Below are 22,187 nucleotides of genomic sequence, written 5' to 3' on the forward strand. Positions count from 1 at the left end.
TGCCAGCGCAACAAGCGCAAATGACTCTAATCTTCCATGTAATTTTCAATAAAATATATATTTTGAAAAACTGCAAAAAGACATTAAAGGACAGACTTGGGATTAAACCTCCTGTTACTATCCCATAATCTCATGGCACTGTATGGCAACTACGTGGGAAATGGGAGCCTTTCTTCCTTGAAAGTAGTTTCCCCTGACTATATGAGTTCTGGAAATAAACTGAAAAATTCCTTCAAAATGGAAACATTTTGGGTTTCCACGTTAAAAACCAATAAACCTCCAACAGTGAAAGACGAGTGAGACATCCTGCTGCAGTATTTCTTTCATCTTCTGATTCTCATATGAGTTTACTTTATCTCCAGTAGTTAGAAGTTCCTGTCAAAACTTTTGGCAATATTTAATGTACATTTATTTGGGTATATATGATGACAGGAAAGTGAAGGGTGAGAGTGGGTGGATGACTTGATGTAAATGATGAACTCAAACCCAGGCCTCTGCAAACAGCCTTTAGCACCGAGCGTACCATATGACACACAAGTACACAAGATTAATCCATACTTGTTGTTTAAGATTGAACAACTAAGTATGTTTGTGTCATTTTAGATTAATCATGAATAGTTTTTAAATATTAGATGGGGGATAAAACAATGACCTGTCAAACAGAATTATTCTCACTGTATCTTTAGTTTTTTTCTTTTTTTTACTTATCTGTACGTAGGACACACACTCTTTGTTCCACCTATGGAGTTATTCTATTTATTTATTTACCTGTAATCCTGACACTTTGAATTTCCTTGAAATGGAACTACAGCCGTGAAAGTTTTCACAGGACTTTCTGCAGTCTAAACAACTAAATTCACCCAAAGATGCAATAGCTTGTAGTGCCACCTTTAGCAACAGAACTTGAAGTAACTGTTTTTGTATGGCTTTATCAGTCTCTCACATTGTGAGCAGAGGTCGCTAAGGTTTGCAGGCCTTCATTTAATATATACAGCTCTCTCAGGTTCACTAGTCTTCCAAGAGATAACAAAATGACACAACATCACTTTTAAGTAGCCACATCCTGGTGAAGGGGCAGAGGTTCTATCCTCTAGTGTATTCACTGACTCTTGCTCCAGATGTTGACTTTCACAACACATACTGTACCCCACCTACCCCAGGGCCTGACTCATTCATAACCCCCCCACAATGCCTTGCAACATGTCTGATCAATGGCAGCAGCAGTGTGACCCTGTGGGAAATAAGGGTTATGAAGTCTGACAGCAGAGTGCAGGCTGATCCCCTTCATCTTGTTTATTTCTCCAGGCGATGAGGAGCCAGACTGAGGAGTGAAAAAGCAACCCATATATTGATTTTGGAGGAGGGGGGGGATTTGTTGGCCCCTCAGGTGATAGCTTAATGAATTGAAAAAGTGCATCTGGCTTCCTGCAGCTGTAGGTGCAGAGAAAAAAAATTCCTATCACAACTGGATGATGTTGAGAATTTTATATTATATTAACCAGAACTCTGAGTGGCCTAACTTTGGAAATAGTAATTAGTGCTCTTATAATAAGAATGTTCAGTATATATATATGCATTAACTCTGTAATGCAAATGAAGTCAAAAACATATTTTACTGGTCATGCTCATGAATATTCAAGACCCCATTTAAAATGCTTCAAAACAGACAGCACTGGTCTGGAATATTATACAGATGGGTCTGTACACTGTAACATATTGGGAATTTTGACTTGATGCAATCTGACAAATGATTCACCTATTTTTTCAGCTACAAAGAAATAAATGAAATTTCACGGGAATGAGGCCCTTAGGTGTAATGTTCTTTAAAGAGGTGTGTTGACCAGTGACTTTTGCTCTGTGCAGGTTCTTCAACTTCAAGCTAACAAAATCAATTTGTCATGGAACTGGCTTTGTATACTAGAAGTTGACAGCAAACCAATAAAACAAATACGGAAGCATAATATGATTCAACACTTTGAAAGACTGTAACTTTGTCAAATCAAAAAAGAAAAAACCAAACAAAAACAGCCAAGACCAAAGGTACATATGGCTTGGCAGCTAGCACCAGGACTAGCGACAGGTTACAGCAAACGGTAGCTAGAGAGCATCTGGCAAAAATAGCTCAACTAATTAAAACAAAAAAAAAAAACACAAACTTGAATACAGAACTGAGTAGTTTGGAACTGATTTAATAGATAAATTGAGTAATAATTAGATGTAAAGTAATAATTAGATGCATGAGAGCAAACTAATGATTGGGCTAGCTAGCAGTAGAAATTTTCTAGCTAGTAGAATAAATAATCAAAACTACATAAGTAATTTCTAACGTCTGAATAAACCACTGAATTTGATAGCTAATTTTCTAGAATATAAGATAAACTCTTAAAATACCTGTCAAAAATGATCAACATTTTACTTACTTCAAAAGTGAACTACAACATTTTACATGTCTTGCTAGTAGGCCCATTTTGTGAACTTGTCAAGTCCTTGACCAAACATAATACTAAAGTCTTATAGGTAAAGATGACAGCAAACCAGACATGAATATCAGACTACGACAAACACAGGCAATGTCATTGCCCCCCAAGAAAAACCCCTAACTTTAGGCTAGTTGGCTAATAGTCACAGAATTTTGCATTAACATTTCATTTATAAATTTCGTGGTAGGACTTCCCCTCTAGTTACATAAAAAAGTCTTGTGCTACCCCTCATTCTTACATTGCTTTTTGAGGGACAACCCTCTTCCTTGATCTTTTGTGTCTATAAGGCCGATCCATAACTGATAGAGTTCCAATCTTTGTTTTTTTATCCAGTGACTTTTACTCCATTGGGATGAATATCATACTGAAAGATGAAGCCAATCAAATGCTTTCCAGATGGTATTACCATGGTAGATCAAAATCTGACAGTATTTTTTGGCAATTTTAATTCCATTAATTTTGACAAGGTCCCCAACACCTCGGCTCAAATGCAGCCAAAAAACATGACTGCGTCGCCACCATGTTTTACAGACGGTTGTTGACACTCACTGTTGCACCTTATTCCTGACATTTCCATATATACTGACAACAATTTTATCTCAAAATGTCACCCTTGGATTCATCATCGAATTGTTGCCACTGATTTTCAGTCAAGTTCTTGTGTAATGTGCCAATCTAACAGGACTGAATATAAAAAAGCCAAAGTCCAAAGAAAAACTTTGAAAGACCTTGAGAAACCCGGAAGAACCACAAGATCACTTTAAAATTTTATAAGAAGGTCTGGCTTTTTGGATGGAAAATATGAATAAATGAGAGGTAGTTTCAAACCTTTGCATAACACTGTATGCTTAGAGAGAGAAGTATACAGAGTTGCACACTATATACCTTTGACTGTTAAATACTGGAAAACTGACATACTCGTGGCTTATATTGTGTAGTCATATTTGTTAGTGTGGGTGTACATACTCAAAACAGGGATTGAGACACATTGGACTATGTGGATACCATTAAGCTAACAAAGTGGATTAACAATTTAAATAACTACATACATTTACAGATAGACAATTAAAATTGCAACATAACAAAAAACTAAATTTTTAGCTAAACCTAATGGAAAAAAAAAGCACAAATGAAATTGTGTGTTTTTCATACATGCCTTACCTCATACTCTTGTTTGAAACCATATCCCTCAGCTGTCTTCATCTGGTTGATGTGCTGGAGGAGGTCAGCCACCCTTACAGCAGGATGGAGCTGACCCGTGTGATATGGCGAGCTTTTCCTCCGACAGTGACGTTGGGGTGAGCCTCCCAGTAAACTGCTAGACTCATTGACAGAGCTACGCTGCTCATCTGGGAACACAAACAGATACAGTTCAAGGCATCCAGCTGACACTGAGGATTCTGCGGCACATGCTCTGTTCTTTTTTATTAATGTAAAAAAGTCTAGGGGGCAGCTTAAAGGAAAAAGTCAGCATTTCTGCAGAGATATGAGTGCTGACTGGTGCTGCAGAATATTCAAACAGACAAGAGCCTTTCAGGAGATTTCTCTGTCCAAAGCATCTTACGTTTTGACAGGACAGATTGGATATATGTTTGCAAACATGGCTGAAGGTCAGAAAGCAGGAAGCTGCACTCTCTCTAGACACTTTCTCAAAAGTACTCATGTGGTCCTTGCTGCCTTACTTCGAGCATTGCAGCCGTGGGCATCCATGAAGGAGTGGGCCATCCTCTCATCTTGCTGGAGAGTGCTCTGCTCTGTCATGCTGCAATCCAGAGAGCTCAGCTTCCGACTCTTCTCCTGCCTGTAGGACATGGCTGCCTTGTTTATGGCCACCTTCTTCCTACTGTAGAGAGGCAGGAAGAGAGGTGGGAGGATAGAGAAAGGCAGGGAGCAAATACAGACAGAGGATGGCAGAGAAGGTGAGAAGTGAGAGAAAGACAGGCAAAGAGATAAGGAATAAAGGAAAGGAGGGTGGGTGAGGAGATGAGAAATTGGAGTGAAAGGGAAATATAAGGGCCACAAGATTGAAACTGGACGAGGGGAAAAGTGAGATCTGGTGATAGCAAGAGTGTGTCATGGGTTGCAGTAAGGTTCTGCTGAAGTGGTGTGTGTGTATGTGTGCTTGTTTGTGTATGTGTGTGTGTGTGTGTGTTTGGTGGTGGGGTGAGGGGTTGATTTGAGAATGCGGTGGAGATAGCAATGCTTATTTCCACTCTAGTAATCCTGGGTCTACAAAGCAAGGGGAAAATGGCATCAGGGTGGAAGATGGAGAAAGGAGTAACTTACGGGTAGTAAGGGTAAGAATAGAAGTCCCTTCTGATTAGCATGAAGGAGGAGGAAAGGAGAGAGACAGAGAGTGAAGAGAAAAAAAAGAGAGGTGACTATGGTTTATCAAGATGGACATCAGAAAGATAAATGAAGATGCTCAGTGTGTTGGAATGTTCCTGGCTGGCCATCGTGAGGCAGAAGACAGGCTCACCTCATAACACAACTCACATTGGGACCAACAAAAGATTTTTAAAAATTTCAACTAACGGAGGCCTAAGAACAAAATCATCATAAATAAAACTGATAGTATAGAGGTGTGTGTGCATCTTTCATTTGGATTAATCTTATTAAATACATTGAAGGTGCCTTATGTTTGCCGTTTGGGAACATTTTAGGGAACTAAGAGGGGTTTTTTTCTAAAGGAAAGACTAATCATATCACATTTTAAAAATCAACAAAAGTAGCTTTAAAAAAATCTGTATTCCATCACTGCTTTGTTAATCACAGGATTTCCTTTGCGGGTCTGTGTTGTGTTTATAAGCAGACCCAGTGCTTTGGGTTTACTTTGTGTTTTCGGAGTCTTATTTATTCGTTATGTTCTCTGTGTATTTTATATTTCCTAGTTTAGTTTGCTTACACCCTTGACTTTATTCAGTGTTTCTAGTTCAGGATGTCTTGGTTGTTATTTGGTTCCATTCATGTCTCCGTGTCCTTCCCTCAGCATTCCCCCAGTTAGGTCTTCATGATCGTCCAATCATGTCTGTGTGGGTGTGTCTGGTTTTTCTCACCCTTTCTCGTCATTTGTCCCTTTTGTCCCTCACTCTCTCTTTCCTCCCTCTGTTCTCTGGGTTCCGTCAGTCTGCGTCTCAGTGTGTGTGCTCCCTGTACTTCCTGTTTTACTTTGATAGTCTCCTGTCTGGTGGCCATCATGTTCAGTTTCGCTTCGTGTGTTAGATTGTTGATTTGATTGATTTGTTTTAGTTCGTGTGAAACTGATCTAACAGTTAAGTAGTGTTGCAAAAAACAAAATATAAAATTTGAACCCAAAGAACCGAATGACTCATTTTTCATGAAGTTACAATAAGAAGAATCACAACTATCCAAAAACAACTGACTTAATCTATGAGATATAAAAAGCAAGTAGTGTGTATTTTAAGTTGTATGCTCAAAAAACATGTAATCTAATCTAATCTAATCTACCTGACTGTGGCATCTAAATCTATCAAGACTTTTCCATTTTTCATATATTTTAGCTTAATATTTAAGTTGATTTCATCCTTAAATGATGGATTCATTTTTTTAACACTTGTTTATTTTGCTCTTAGGTTCATTAGCTTTGAGTGAGCCTGATGAAACATAATAAGCTGTTGACTCCTCCACCTTCACTTCGCAAGTGTTCCCATTAATATCACAAAGTTTAAAGTTGGTTTAAAGCTGAAATTTGGCATGCAGCAAGCACATCCTTTGTTTTTCACTCCTGTCTGCATTTAACCAGCACCCTCCTGAATATGCCACTATGCAGGGATCTCTGATATTCCGAATGATAACTGAAAACATTAATGTATACAGTCTCTCTTTGTACATGCAGAGAGATAATATCGTGTGCCTAAATATAAACAGGCCTGCTCCCATTGCACCCATGCGGCTGTCTAGTTTCTATTGTGGTGGCTAGATTGGCCCAGTGAATCTTATCAGTCACCGCCTTCCTCCAGACATCCCCATTCATTCTCCCTCTATTCACAGCAAAGAAAATTCCTCAGGGCTGAGGAGCCCACCCCTACCCACTGCCTCAACAAAAAAAAGCAAAAAAACAACCTTCCTAACCAATTACTAGCCCATCCACTGGCACCTCACAGCTGCTTGCCTCATGTAATTGAGTGGGCAATGGAATAACATGCCCCTTGATGAAATATTTCACACTCAGATGAGTGTTCCACTATTGCCCAGCGAGCAAAGGAAGAATACACTGCAGGTGCGATCGACGACAGAGGTAATTTGCAGGTGGAAAGCAGCCAGCGATTCCAGTGCGAACAGGCTGCATTTGAATGTGTTCAGCCAACACGCAGACCTTGAAATTAAAAGATGAGATGAGAAACACAAAAGCTCGGCTGAGGCAGCAGTGGGAGAGTTTAGGATTAATGCTCTACCATTCCACTAACTCTGGTTGTAATTCACTCTCACTGCCAAATGCTTTCCTCAATAGACCCTAGCTGCCAAGTGGGATAGAGATAAATTTACTCCGCTGGATGGCCTATGCAGGAACAATAAGACTTCAAACCATAAATGTTTAACCGTGAAAAGCTCTAACCCATCTCATGTCGGCTGGCCAGCAGACAAACATTTTCGCAGCCACTCACCCCTTCTTGACGATAATGACGATGGCCCCCAGCAGTAGAATGAGGACCACGAGGCCGCCGGCGCAGGCTCCCAGGATCAGACCCATGTCCTCAGCATGCTGGGATACCTCCAGAGCCCTCTTCGAATCCTTACAAGCAGCTGCAAATTAGTCGTGATGGACAGGTGAGGAAGCGAGAAAGTTACAAAGACAGCCTCCACTATCAATGATTATTCATTTCTAAATGCAAACTCTACGCGCAACAGTTAGTAATTCAGTGTCAATAAAGGATCGATTTTGGATCATTACCATAAACAAACAAAACTGTAAACACAATTGCCTTTCTCAATCTGCTGGAATCTTGTATTGATTTTTGGCACACCACAGGATTATTATCACAAACAGAACGTAAATGTTGACTCACCGCAATGACCAAGAAAACATAATTTACTCATACAACTCAAGCTTGAAATGACTGATTTATAACAGCAGAAGGATGGAGTGGACTGTTCTGGCTCTGAGCTCAAATTTGCTACAAATCTGGAAGTGATAAGTAAAGTATCTCGCAGAGCCTACAGGGAGATGTTGGGGTGGTGGAGGGGTTATGACAACACAGAGTGAGGGAGGGATGGGAAATGAAGGTGTGTGGTACATGACGTTGTATAGCTAAAGTCGCGGAGTAGCAGATTTCTGTTCATGAGATGGAAATATTAGATTTTTAACTTTTTAATTTTTTTCTTGGATTTTGAAAAGATAACATTTTACAGGATAACATTAATGCTTCAGAGGTGGAAAAGGAGCACATACTGCGGAGGTCCATCTATTTGTATTTCCCTGTTTTGACGTTGTGACAAAACAGGTAATAATTTTTGAGTGCATGCGCTGCGGTATGCTGACATAAGAAGCGATCGTGCACTTAATGTTGCTGTTGATCTTTTTGCTCCATATCTTTATAAAAGCTTTCTCTTTTCTGTGTATTAGTTAGGGTGATGGAGTTGTTCTTGAAAATGTCATGCTATCAAATATGACGCTCAGAAGATTCAAATAACAGAGAGATGGATTCCTTAGGGTCTTTCTCACTCGACAGCTTCTGAAAAACATCCCATACGGATAATATTCCCGCCCCTGCAATTAACTTGAGTTGACACATTTTTTGTGCCATTGTTTGATTTAAAATTCAACAGTACGTCTTCTATAGGTGAAAGAGAACATTTGAGTAAACAAAGTCGTCACTCTTTATTGAATCTAGATTAATGACTGGGGTAGTGTTTCACATAAAAAAAAATCATCTAATTATGGAGGGTTGCTAGAGGGAAATGCAAAGCAAGATTTACCTGATATGGCATCCTATCCTAATTGTATGCATTTCAGATTAATTTTGGTTGAGCAGCCTGCTGAGAACAGCTTCAAAGAATCTGCATTAAATGCTTCAAAGATGGCCCAATATGAACTAATTCATATAATATGTTCAGTTATGTATTCAAACATTATGGCCATGCTAGAAAGATTAAAGAAACTATTCGAAAGGCTGATATAAGCAAAGCTGAGTATTGAGGGAAGTTCAAAGTTATGCAAGACTGTCTCGGGCTAACATGCACGGTCGTAAACAAGCAAGCCAGTGTCTCACCATTCAAATGACTTGTTGTACTTAATCGCTAGAGGCTGCCCAAAAATAAAGCCCTTACTAGAAGATATTTGGAAAGGCTTGAACAGCGTTCTCATGCGCTGACATCAGTGTCGTGAATACTCAGCTTCTCTACAAAGAGAAGCTAAACATACTTGGCTTGGGAGAAAGGATGCGGGGTCGGTTATCTCACTGAGCTGATGCAAGCTCTCAATCAGGCTGCTATTTCCTTCCAAGCCATATGTCACATTCACATGTCTGTCTGTGCTGCCATCTGAGCTAGACAACAGAGCAGGATTCTTCTCTCTCCGTGAATCAGCAGAGCTCCCTGTGGTGTTTTATCAAAAGGTGAAATATTGTTATTAACTATCAATGAATTAAAGAAGTATTATTGCACTCGTGACAGCAAGCTCATTATTAACAAGCCACCTCTTGCTGATGAGAAAACAAATAGAGTTGGGAATGAGAGAAAATACAGAGAAATGTAATCATCACGGGGTCCTGGGCCTGTCTCAGCGTGCTTGGCAGAGCAGGATAAAGGCTCAACAAAGCAAAGATGTTTCAAATTGAAGTTAGTGCCTTCTACCGAAAAGACTTGTGTGTATGCGTGTATGGAGTGCGGTGGGGGTGTTTGCAGCGAGGCAGGATGCTGAGTTTGGCTTGATAAGCTGTGGATTGGTGGTGACTATAGCTCCTGGCAGAGAATACAGCAGCCTGACAGACTTGCCATAATCACGCAAATCACACTGGGTGAGTCATTCTGTCTTTAGAGGCATATTTAGAAAATGGCTAGCATGGTTGAATTCATGGCAGTGGTCATCAACAGAAAACCATGGGTGCAGTAAATGGCACGTCTCGCCATCATTTCTAATTTCCTTGTGTCGGTTTACTGCTTATCAGGAAGGACGCATTTGGCTAGGATTTAGTATGCACATAATGTAAATCCAACAAACTGGAAAAAGACTGCAATGGACTATAGCGTGCAGGTAAATTCAATACAACAGCAAATGTCACAGTCTCCACTTTTTGCAAAGACGCTTTCATAAAATTCGTTGCTATTCTCCTTCGCTGAACTATCCAAACTCTTGTGCTTTGCTCTGTTTTCAGTCAATGTTAAGACACAGTCAAGGAAATTCTTCTTTTGTAACTTACATTATTTGTCTGAAATAAGTTATGAAACAAAAATGTAACAAAAAGTGCAGAAACAAATTTAAGAAGAAACACTCAGGGTGCAAACCTGTGCCAAGGCAGCTCACTTCCGTTAACATACTGGGCAGCTAACGAGGCACATCATTCATCATTCTGCACATCAGCGGTCAAATGTGACAATCTATAACGTGATATTTAGAATCCTCATATACCATTATCATTTCCTAAATGCTGCCAATACAAAGACAGGCAGCAGAACTTTAAGCGTTGTGTTAAAGATAAGAGACAGTTTATCAAATTTGTTTCCTCATTTGACCCTAAAGAGGATGTCAGAGGCCCAAAGTAACTGGATATTTAAGCTCTCCATATACCATTCTCCATATGTTGCCAATAAAAACAATGGCATTAAGGAAAAATATCTTTATATAGCATATCTTAAGATCAATCTGTTGACCTTAAAGGAGAGGTCAAAGGTCAGATGTGACATGATGTTTAAAATCTTTGTACTGCACTTTCTATATGTTGACAATAACCACCACACTTGTAAGAATATAAGTCAAGTTTAAATGGATTGTTACCATGACTCCACTCTACAGCCACTACAATTTTTTATCAGAATTCAACTAAAACTTTCTGAAGACAGACAGAATGACACTGTCTGACACTACCTAAAACATAACCCTTGGAGGCGGTGACTAGAAAACATCACAACAGTACAACAGTACCAACCTTCCGATTAGTGGGAAAAAACATAATTGCAAAATGAACCGCAACCAGTTAGTAAGAACTTTTATCTCCAGGAGATAAACTCAGAGAGGGAACGAAAAGCACGTATGCATAGTGTCAACACACTGCATTGCCTTAATACAGACTGGAAGAAAATTCAGCATAGAACAAATTGGAATAAGTTAGCCAATAAGAAGCCAGAGCAGAAGAATGACAAATGTTATTAGACTGAATGCTGAATGCTGAAGCAGATCATCAGGAGATGTAGGAAGTGTCGACTCTGCATTAACAGCAAAACAACATCAGCAGCAGCTTAAAAAGGGAGAAAATCAGAGACCCTCATGTGACAAAATACACACTTTCCTGGTCACATATTACTTGAAGCTGCCAGAAAAAAAAAAAGAAGAAGTTGTTTTTAAAAAAAGATCTGCGTCTCTCGATACCTGCGGTAAATAAGAAAAAAAGTTATTTAAGAATTTATGGTGTGATGTGATTCCATTCTAAATGTAAGATTCATGCCTTTCTTGTGGCTGAGCTGAGGTGAATAAACACCTCCTCTTGTCACAGAATAAGGTGTCTTCTTGAGACAACTTGATGTTTAATGAAAATGTTATTGTTCTGTACAGTTGGCCAATGGCATATTTCTGGGGACAAAAAAAGAAGAGAAAAGCACCAAAACACCAGGAGGTAAAAAAAACCACACACCCTATAATTGGTGTCTTGGTGACATAAGAACCTGCAGAAATGGTCTTACAGGGACCTCCAAGAGAGGTTTAGTAATATCAGCAGGTTCTCTACCACAGTCATATATGCACAAATACAGTGCATATATGACTCCAACCCACCTCTTCTGCTTAAGTGGCAAGCTGGCAGACAATAGTATGGCAGAATTCTTTGATGTCTTAATGTCACTTCTCATATGAAAGAGTTCACAGGGAAGATAATGCAATTTAACTGCCACCGTTCTCTAGAGCATTACTAACTTGAAGCATAATTCAGCAGGGAAGAAGGCTGGAAAAAGTTAATTTCACCTGCTGTATCTCTCCCATCCCCTGATTGTTTGAACTGAAAGGCTTCTATCAGTGTCTGCCTGTCAAGCAAACACTCCTGGTCGCTTCCTCTCTCAGGCACAAGGGGCGGGTGGGGGGAGGGAACCTTGTTGCACTGTGGATTTCAAAGCCGTCAAAGCCCAAGGAGGAGCCCAAAATGTCAGTGTCAGTGATTCAAGAGGTACTGAGTGAGAACAATGATGCATGTTTGCTTTCACCTTTTCTCCACTGTCTCGGGGCTGCGGGCAGATTGGCAAGAGAGCTTCCTCCCTGCAACACCCAAAGCAACACTAAGGCCGTGTCAAATATCCTAAGCCTGATCCAGAACAACTGACAAACTCCCTGACATGCACCCTGCACCACTGAAGCACAAAGGATGTAGTGGTAGTAGTGGTTACGTTTACCTAGAGATTTACTTTGACTTATTCAACATTATGGTGATAAGAAAAAGATGACTGGCACCCTCTGAGTCCCCTCAGTGGTGCTGCTAATGTTTATATAAACTGCTTCTGATATAATTTTCCGCTTTAACTTTTACTGCTTATAGTCATAATGATGAATTCCACAAATAACTGTGCATGTGTGAGCAAATAAAGAGCAACATAAATACATAAATAGTGTATTTGCAAATATTAATATGCTGACAACTGTAAATTTAGAATTTCCTTTACATGGTTTGGCTTCAACTTGATATAAATTTGTACAAAAGCTGACACACTGAAGTAGAAAAACAAGGTTTTCAGATGATTTGCTGAATTCTTCAATACAAATAGGTACAACTGCTCACTGACACAAATATCAGCCAATAATAAGACAGCAAATCAACATGTTCAGGCATGTATACATGATCACGATCATGGTGGGGAAGAAAAGCGATTTAAGTGAATCTGAATGTATGCAGCCTGACACCAGACACAGTGGCTTGAATGTTGTGGACCAGTCTGTCTATTAGACCACTAGATCAGCAATCACACTAGATATTACTGATCTACTGGAATTTTTTGCAGAAAGAGAACGTATCCAGTGAGCAGCAATTCTCTAGGAGGAGACAAGGACAATGGCCATACCGCTTTGAGCAGATAGGAAAGCAACAGTAACTCAAATAACCGCTCATTATAACCAAGGTTAAAAAATTAAAAAAAAAGCACCTGAGTGCATAGCAAGCCAAACCCTGAAGCTGATCAGTACAGCAGCAGACTGTACGGGGTGTTGCTGCAATTTGGCTCACAAAATTTGGGCGAGAGAAGATTGCAAAAACGTTGCCTAATCTGATGACTCTTGGTGTCTGCACAGGTGCAGAAATGTTTTCATATGGAGGCCACTAAAAATGGTGGCACACCAAAAACAGAATTTCCCATTTTATTTTACTATTTTGCTATTTTGCTGTCAAATATAGATTACTTGAAAAGTATGACAAAAAAGAGAGAAAGAAAAGAATGATATGACTAGTTAATTTCCTGATATTAAAATTGATATCACTGAAAACAGATACATATGACAACCAAATAAGATTTTGAAATCAATAATAATCTTTCTTTAAAGTGACTGATTGATTCAATGGAGGGGCCGGCAACTTTAGGGGGTGGTCAGCAACAATTCCTATGTAATATATAACGTAGTACCCAAGACAAACTTTGAGATCTTGTCCTAAAGTATTTGTCAATTCGTTTCACACATAAATAAGAGGGAAAACATTTCTTGAAGGAAAGAAACAAACTCATATGTACAAGTTTTATTGTGACCTGTAGAGGTCCACGTCTAGAATGAGCTCATTAAAAAAATATTTCTCTGTCTTCAGGAACAGCTGAACAGGAACTCTACATGGCTGGCATTTTCAAAATCTACTATAGTGCCACATGTAAAGTATACTTTCTAATTTATTCACAATACGATTTCCATGTGTCAGTGTCTTGATTAGTATTATTGTACTGTAAGATCTTTAAACTAATTTTAGGACATTTTTGAGAACGTGCAGTATTATAATGATGTTTGAAATGATACATTTGTATTTTTAAGTGTTTTATCTGATATTTGTAATTATTGGACAGCTTGAAATTACATTTTAATTGATTTGTAAATAACCTTAAACTGAACTGCAAGTGATGTCCATCTCTTCATCACCACATCACCCATCTTCTAATGGCTGCTTCCAACAGCATGACATGGTATGTCACAAAGCTTTAATCATCTCATACTGGTTTCTTGAACATTCAGCTCAATTATATTTATACAGCGCCAAAGCACAACAACAGTCACTCAAGGTGCTTTATATTGTAAGGTAGACCCTACAACAATACATACATAGAAAACCCCAACAATCATATGACCCCCTATGAGCAAGCGCTTTGGTGACAGTGGGAAGGAGAAACTCCCTTTTAAAAGGAAGAAACCTCTGGCAGAACCAGGCTCAGGGAGGGGCGGGGCCATCTGCCGCGACCGGTTGGGATTGACATGACAATTAGTTGCGCTTATCTGTACTCTAGTGGCCTCCACAAACATCAGATCTCAATTGAATAGAGCATCTTTGGGATGTGGCAGAACAGAAGATTAAAGTTATTGATGTGCAGCTGATGAATATGATGTGCTGGTGAAATGGGAAGTGAGTATATTAGCACTGCTGCGTAACATATGGATGGCCTTAAAGTGGCTACATGCACTTATTATCTATCTCTAGGAACCACGGATGTCATCATAGAAAGAGCCAGAGGCTCACCAAAGTCTTTAGAGGTCAACCACTGGGACCATGTATGTCATGGAATACATCAAACAGCATTTATGGCTGTAAATAATTATTTCTTTATTTAAGTAATTCTGAAGTGATAACTAATGTGTGATATTATAGCTTATTTGATGTGAAAATGTAAGTTTTACCTTTGCGAGCAATCCGAATGCAGTTTATTCTGGTCTCCTGTGGATAAAGAAAAAGCTGAGTAAATCATAAAGACACACACTCACACACATCACATTGCTTCTTAATTATGAGTCATTCTGTTAAAAACAACCACCTTGTGTAAAATGTAAAACACATGCAGCCCAAACCACTGCTGTGTGGAGAAAATAATTGAAATTTCCAAGTGCATGACAGCTCCCTGTGATGTGAGCAACCTCTGCTCCCCTTCACAATGTGAAGCCACTCCTTCCCAAAACAGCCATCTCTGTCCCAGAGACAGAGGCGCAAGTTTCCAAATTAAGATTTAAGGAAGCTAAATTAGCCTTTATGGGCAATTATGCTAATCTGTGCTCTAAGATTGGATTCTGACCCTTTCACCTAAAACGTTTGCCAAATTGCCTTTTATAATTGGAAATTTGTTTCAAGTGGATTCTCATCTTCTTCCATCTTTTATAGTGACAGATAAGTTATATTTACTTCCTCCCAGGGGTTATTAAAGCAGCGAAAGGTAGTATGTCATGAGTTAGCCTATCCTCTGCCAAGATGGGATGTAGGTCTTCTGAAACAAAAATGCAAACAACATGCAAGCAAAGTAATTGATTGATATGAGCTCTAAGTCATCATGTGCGATGACCCTGACCCTAACACTTTTTCTTCATACTTAGTGGACAAAAAACATGTATTTGTCTTGCAAGATACAAGTATTCTGCCAAGTTAGCCATGTTATTAATAACATATCATTAACATAAAGAAAACTCTGGAGCATACTAAACTCAGTGTCAGCTGGTGGTCTTGTGGTGTAATGGGAGAGCAATGCAGACTCTGTATATGCATTTATACACTGATGCTGGCGTTGGCCTCCTGCATATCTTAATCTGCATAGGTTAAGTCCAATCTTAACCTACTCTGAGATTAAAAGCAAATAAATCCATCCAGTTTTAGCCTGATATATCTCAATATCTACTCTCCATTTAGTTCTCGATTTGTTTCTTTAGCCATTATATGCTTCCCTGTGTTCATAGGATAGTTGTTACTTTTGTTTTCTATAACATTCGAACTTTGCACACTGATTTATTTATTTATTAATGCATTAATTTTTATAATCTCTTTATTAATTTATTAAACCTCTTAACTGAAAACAGATGTCTGATGCTAAACACATGGTGCTGAATGTTGATCCTAAAACCCAAAAAATAAGCATAAAGGTGCTAAAGCCTTTAACGGTTGAAAGAAAATTATATTAGTTACAAGCTCCCACAGGTTGTTTACTGTGGATAATAACTCTCATATGACTTATTAGTAGTACTTAATAATGTGTTAAAATCAAGAATGAAATAGAGGATTATTTCAGTTTTAACAGCATAATTAATAGTACTAAAACTGCAATAACAAAATGATGGCAGTCAAAGAGTGGCGTCACAGAGGTTCCTTGACAGTGCATGACTTTTGGAACAGACTGGTTAGCAGGCAAGTTACATATAGAGCTAATGAGTAATAGCTTGCATAAACTGGAGACACGTATAGTTGACATTTAACCAAGAAACTGAAGTCAGCACCGTCTAGAAAAGAAAGGCTCCCAACCTTTCTTTTGTGCAATAATATTTGCTGAAGTGATCAAAAGTGATAATAAAAATGTAAAAAGAAATACATCCTTTAGCTTAGCAATGCTAGCTATTTTTTTTAATTTTTTGAATGTATTTATTTAAAAGGGACATATTAGTTAACATATATCCATGTAAATATGGCAGATTAAGCCAGAAGGCTACATCTGTCCATATAAATATCAGTATACGTGAAACGTAACCCCACATAAACACATTTAACAGGGGGAGATTTCGTTGTACATGACCATAAACGGCTATTCTATTCTACTCCATTCTATTCTATTCTGAGATCTCAGCATGCTGATGTTTTCATGTTTCAAGTCACAGATATTTTGGCAGTAATCAAGATTTTTCTAAAGTGGCTCCTACAAAAATAACAGACGGGGAAAAAACACTTGGAAAAGTGTGTTTGTTTCCTGGTTATGTGTTTCGCAATAAACTGGCAACACCAGTCATGCATCTTTCAAGCCCCACTGACAGCATATCTGCCAAAGCAATTACAGTTTCAATTCAATGGCAGCTCATGGTCCACAGTATGCCCCGTACATCTAATTTATCCAGAGTAATTGTCAAAATAATTAGGTTTTTTCCCTCTTTCTCTCAGAGCTGCCCAAACACAGCTACAATTTAGAAAACAGACTTGAGATATATATTTATTTTGCAGGACAAAAAAGAAAAGTGCAAAGATGAATTATAATATTTGGATTTCTAAAAGCTGCTGTGCCAAAAGACGCTTTCGATTGATTTTAGAGACAGAATCATCTCAAATGCCAGGTCACAATGAGAGAAGCTAACTGTTGACATCAGTGATTTCACTTGGACAGGCAACATCTTGTTTTTCACCAGGACCAGACACTGACTGTATTCATTTATTCTTTTAAGCTCTTGAGGTCCACCCAATGAGACAAACACTGGTTGCATCCTGTGAGGACTGAGATAGCTGGACAAGCGTATAGCTGAGATGGTGGAGACAGGTGGGCATGCATAACAGCCATATGTGCCTAATGATTTAAAGAGCATTTGCTTTCAGTGTTTCTGTGGCTGCTGTCCAGCACTTTCCTTGTTAATGCTTCGGTAATTTTTTCAATAGCTTGAGGAATTTCTTTTCCGATCACTTTAAGTCTGGGGGAGAGTGTTTGACTTTTTTTCCCCACAGAAAATTGACTTTTAAAGAGCTTAAATATGAGGCAATCTGGCAACTGAAAGATTACTAATGACAAGAAAAGGTGCAAACTCTATTCCACAAGTAATTATCTTGTAAAAAAATTCAGCCACTTTGCTCATGTAATGTCTTTAAGTGTTTTAGGTAGAAAAAGGTTTGCCTTTCCATTTTCAATGAGAAATAATGTAAGATTAACAAGTCTAAAAATAGGGGCTAATTTAGGCTTTCTAAAAAGCAGATCATACAGTAATGTGCCAAATTCTTGAGTCACCCCTCTTTATATTCTGCTTCCAAACTTTATTTACATTTTTAAAGTACTTTTGAGCAATAGTTTTCTAGTCTTTCTGAATATCTTTCAAATTTTTCCTTTCAACACTGTCTGCTTTTCATTCAGTTTGAGTCCAATCCTTGCTTTATGCACTATATTTCCAAAAGTATTTGTTCATCTGCCTGCACACACATATAAACTTGAGTGCATTAAATTCTTAATCCATTGGGTTTAATGTGATCATGGCCCACCTTTTGCAGCTATATCAGCTTCAACTCTTCTGGAAAGGCTTTCCACAAGGTTTAAGAGCATGATTATGGGAATTTTTTGACCTCTCTTTCGGAGAAATATTTGTGATATTGGACAAGAAGGCCTGTCTTGCAGTCTCCGCTCTAATTCGTCCCAAAAGTGTTCTTTTAGGTTGAGGTCAGGACTCAAGGCCAGTCAAGTTCTTCCACACTGGAGTCGCTCATCCATGTCTTTATGGACCTTGCTTTGTGGACTGGTCATTGCACGAGGAAGCGGCCATTCCCAAACTTCTCCCACTAAGCCAGGAGCTTAAAATTGTCTAAATATCTTCTTATCTAGAATTATCAAGAGTTCTTTTAATTTTAATTAAGGCAGAGGCCAACTTCTCAAAAAGCAACCGCACACCATAAGCCCCCTCCTCCAGAAAACTTCAGACTTGGCACAATGCTGTGAGACAAGTACTGTTTGCCTGACAACAGCCAAACCCAGACTCTTCCATCAGATTGCCAGATAGAGATGCATAGACAAGAACATCTCCACTTCTCTAGAGTCCAGTTTCGGTGTGCTTTACACTAGTGCTTTACATTGCACTTGGTGATGTAAGGCTTGGATGCAGCTCTCTACGTTGCTCTCACTGTTCTTATGCTAATCTGAAGGCCACGTGAGGTTTGGAAGTCTATAGCGACTGACCTCTGCAGAAGGTTGGCAACTACTTACTAAGTTCCTCAGCATCCTCTGACCCTGCTGTGAGTTGATGTTGTTCTTAATCACTTGCTCTTTGTTACAATACCAATAACAGTTGACGGCGGAATATTCAATGGGCTGCCACACGTTCTTGCTCCCAAAGCATAATATTTTACGGTAGGTGATAAATCGTCAACATATTACGCTTCCAGGCACCCAACATGTCCCTAAATGACGAGATTGGAAAAACGAGGAAACGTGAGAACCGTTTGGAATTAATCGACACATGTTCATTCATTTTACTTTAATCGCTTTGGAAAACACTATTTTACGTTGTTAAAGAGCTGGTTACGGTTAGGGATAGGGACATGGTTAGGGTTCGGGCTGGAATACATGGCTGGAACTATGGCTGGGCCATATTATACCGTTCATGGTAATACCGGTATAATGTTGGGCAACGATAAGAAAATGAAATATCGCGATAGAATATGGGTAAAACGCGCATGTGCAGTGCCTTTGTTTTCATACGCACATGGCGGAAAAACCACGGCAGCGACGGAGAATGAGAAGGGCGAGAGCGGATCGTTGAAGGAAACAGATGAACCAGATTTGGTTTGTAAAAATGCTGCAACTTCAGTGGTGTGGCACTGGTTTAGCTTTCGTCCGTCAGATACACAACAAAGCACTATTTTTGGTACAGCATGCTAGCGGGCCGTCATTATTACCGTGTTTGTTGGAATTATATCGTCAGTTATATCGTTATCGCAAATTTTCAAATGCATATCGTGATAAATATTTTTGGTCATATCGCCCTGCTCTAGCTGGAACATGTATTACCGCGGGACCGTCATTCTACTAGATTTCACCCATAACTCGGCACGCAGCATAAAAACGCGAAAGGTCACCTTTTGCGTTTCTCAGGAATGCCGTGGGACATGACAAATCGTTGGGATGTTACGCATTGGGAGTGAGAACAGGCTGGAATCTTTGGTAGCGAGGAAATTTCATGGCTTATTGCGCAGGTGGCTATCACTGTACCATGCTGGAATTGACAAAGCTCCTGAAAGCAACAAATTCTTTCACAAATATTTGTAGATGGAGTCTACATGTAGCCATGGAAGGGATTGAAACACCTGAATTCAATAATTTGGATAGGTGAGTGAATATTTTTTGCAAAATAGTGTCCGAGTAGCAGAGAAAAAAAGACATTGTAATGGTTCTTACCCCTCTGAAGTTGCTGGTGGCCTGGAAGTAGATGAGGTAGTTCTTGGTTGGGTCCAAAGGACTGTTCCAGTAGCCATTGTAGGTGTGATTATCACCCACTGTGAAAGGCGTGGCCTCCGGCAGACTGCTGGGAGCCAGCTCAGCTGTGTAGTAATGTGGAGCCCCTTTGGCCTGAGCCTCGTTGTGGGAATTTGGAGTAGGGAAACAGTCCACGGTACCCAGCTCCCTCCTCTTCATATGACGGGACCCATCCTCTTCCACCACCACTACCTGGTAGGCACTGGGACAGGACAATGTGGACCTTAGTGCCCCAAAAACCTATCATTTAAATATCATTCTAATAGTATATAATATCGCTGTCAATAGTCATAATGCCAGGAACATACCATTCAGATCACACTGTGTTTGTTGCCCTTGTCCTTAAATTGTAGCATCATCATCATATATCCAGTCGGAAAAGTAATATTACTCCAGAGTTTTCGATACATAAAACGGATTAACTTTGGAATGATCTGGCTGAGGAGATTCAGGCCCACAGAGCCAGTGACCTTTAAATTCCTTCTTAAAACAAGTTTTTATAGATTGACTTTTACCTGATATTACTTCATCCTGTAATGTGTGGCCATTGTTTTCAGTTGCCTTTTTAATATTTCTGGTTTCTTTGTTAATTATTTGATTGGCATTGATTACTTTTTGTAATTTACCTCCAATAAATTGTTGCTTTTAACTCATTAACCTGTTAGCAGTCGGACGTACCGCCCACGGTACATTGGATGGTTTAGGGGACTAATTGTAAATTTGTAGGACTGCTAAGGGGTTAATGTTGAACTTCATATACACACAGATTTGACTATGCCATCTACAGTTTTCATGATTTATTTTTTTAAATAAACAGTTTGGACTACAGTGTTCATTTGAAGACTGCACCCAACTGAAACCCAAATTCATAAATTATATCAAAACACAAGAAAAACTCGCTATTATTGAATTTCAGCTATTTTTTATTATAATTGATCTTTATTGGATATGTATATTTATTGAATAACACCACTTTTAATTATGTGATGTTTTGTTTTAACAATTTTCATCAATGTTTTTTTATGTTTTTCATCCGCGCTCTGCCAGTTAACTCTTTCCAAATCAGCCTACCAGGTGAAAGTAAAGAAAGTACAAGCAGTAATTATATGCAAAAGTAGCATGATTAGTCATCCAGAGAACTCATGCTAAACTTTAAAAAGACTGCATGGTAAGTAGGTATCATATGCAGGTCTGTAAGGCTCCAAACGCAAGATGTTATTCCCTGTATATAGTGTTTATTTAGAGTAAACGGATTACTTTAGTTGCTGTTGCTTTAACTAACAGGTGCTAACTAGATCCTTTGAGTAGCTCATGAGCTAGTGAAAGTGCATGAGCATGTGACTCCCCAACCCTGGTTCCAAAAAAGTCTGACTACTGTGTAAAGTATGGCTGTAGCTCAGGCGGTAGAGCAGGTCATCTACTGATTGGAAGGTTGATGGTTCGATTCTTGGTTTCCCTCAATGCCAAATATTCTTGGGCAAGATATTAACCCCAAATTGCTCTCTGATGCATCCATTGGAGTGTGAATGCTACTTAGAAAGCACTTAGAACAATGGGTGAATGCACAAGTTGTGTAAAGTGCTTTCAGTGCTCAGAAGAGTAGAAAAGCACTATATAAGAACAAGTCCATTTACTCCAGACAGGAAAATGAATGAATTTTGGCAGATAGCCGCCCCTCCCTGAGCCTGTTTCTGCCAGAGGTTCTTCCTGTTAAAAGGGAGTTTTTGCTTCCCACTGTCACCAAGGTGCTTACTCATAAGGGGTCATATGATTGTTGGGGTTTTCTCTGTATGTATTATTGTAGGGTCTACCTTACAATATAAAGCACATTGAGGTGACTGTTGTTGTGATTTGGCGCTATATAAATACAATTGAATTGAAAGATATGTCCCAAATTGTATATCAGCAGTCACCATTTACCAAACTGTGTTTGTTTGATTATTAGTTTCAGTTATGAAAAAATGTTTTTACTAGTCATGGCCACAATGAAGAAGCAATATTGTCACGACATTCTCTTGCTTGGCTTTAACAGAACCTCACCATGTGATGAATATTTTTCTATTGCACCGTTATATCTCTCCCAGAGAAATGCACTCCGTGAAGGATTGGATGCGCTTTTCTAGTTGAAAGCCTGGTGCTTCAATTTTTTCTCAAAACCTGAGAAAACCTCAGGTTTTGAGAAAAAATTGAAATTGGACCGGGGGCAGGGGCAAGGGCCTATTATGGTGACACAATGTCTAACAGTCAGCATACGATAGGTTGACATGGTGCGTCATTCTAAAGCTGTGTGAAATGGTGAATTAGGCTTCAGGACGGAATAACGAATAACGGCCCATTTTTTATTCCCTTTTTCCTGTTGCTATTGTGCCAACACATCATAACGTTCTGATGTCCTTG

The 22,187-nt window shown here is 39.1% G+C and overlaps 1 protein-coding gene across 1 annotated transcript in view; it reads right to left on the reverse strand.

Annotated features, from left to right (window-relative positions):
• The window catches only part of LOC102206411 (receptor-type tyrosine-protein phosphatase U-like), a 110,504-nt gene that overhangs the window by 43,033 nt on the left and 45,284 nt on the right, over positions 1–22,187 (reverse strand). Inside the window, exons 10-15 of the mRNA XM_005744723.1 lie at positions 19,713–19,992; positions 14,503–14,539; positions 7,106–7,244; positions 4,767–4,796; positions 4,163–4,323; positions 3,642–3,829 (exon numbers count right to left, since the gene is read on the reverse strand). Of these exons, the coding sequence (XP_005744780.1) occupies positions 3,642–3,829; positions 4,163–4,323; positions 4,767–4,796; positions 7,106–7,244; positions 14,503–14,539; positions 19,713–19,992 (835 nt within the window). The remainder of the gene's footprint in view (positions 1–3,641; positions 3,830–4,162; positions 4,324–4,766; positions 4,797–7,105; positions 7,245–14,502; positions 14,540–19,712; positions 19,993–22,187) is intronic.

This window comes from Pundamilia nyererei, unplaced genomic scaffold (genome assembly GCF_000239375.1).
Source record: "Pundamilia nyererei isolate P.nyererei 1_Seehausen unplaced genomic scaffold, PunNye1.0 scaffold00148, whole genome shotgun sequence".
NCBI classification, from domain to species: Eukaryota; Metazoa; Chordata; class Actinopteri; order Cichliformes; family Cichlidae; genus Pundamilia; species Pundamilia nyererei.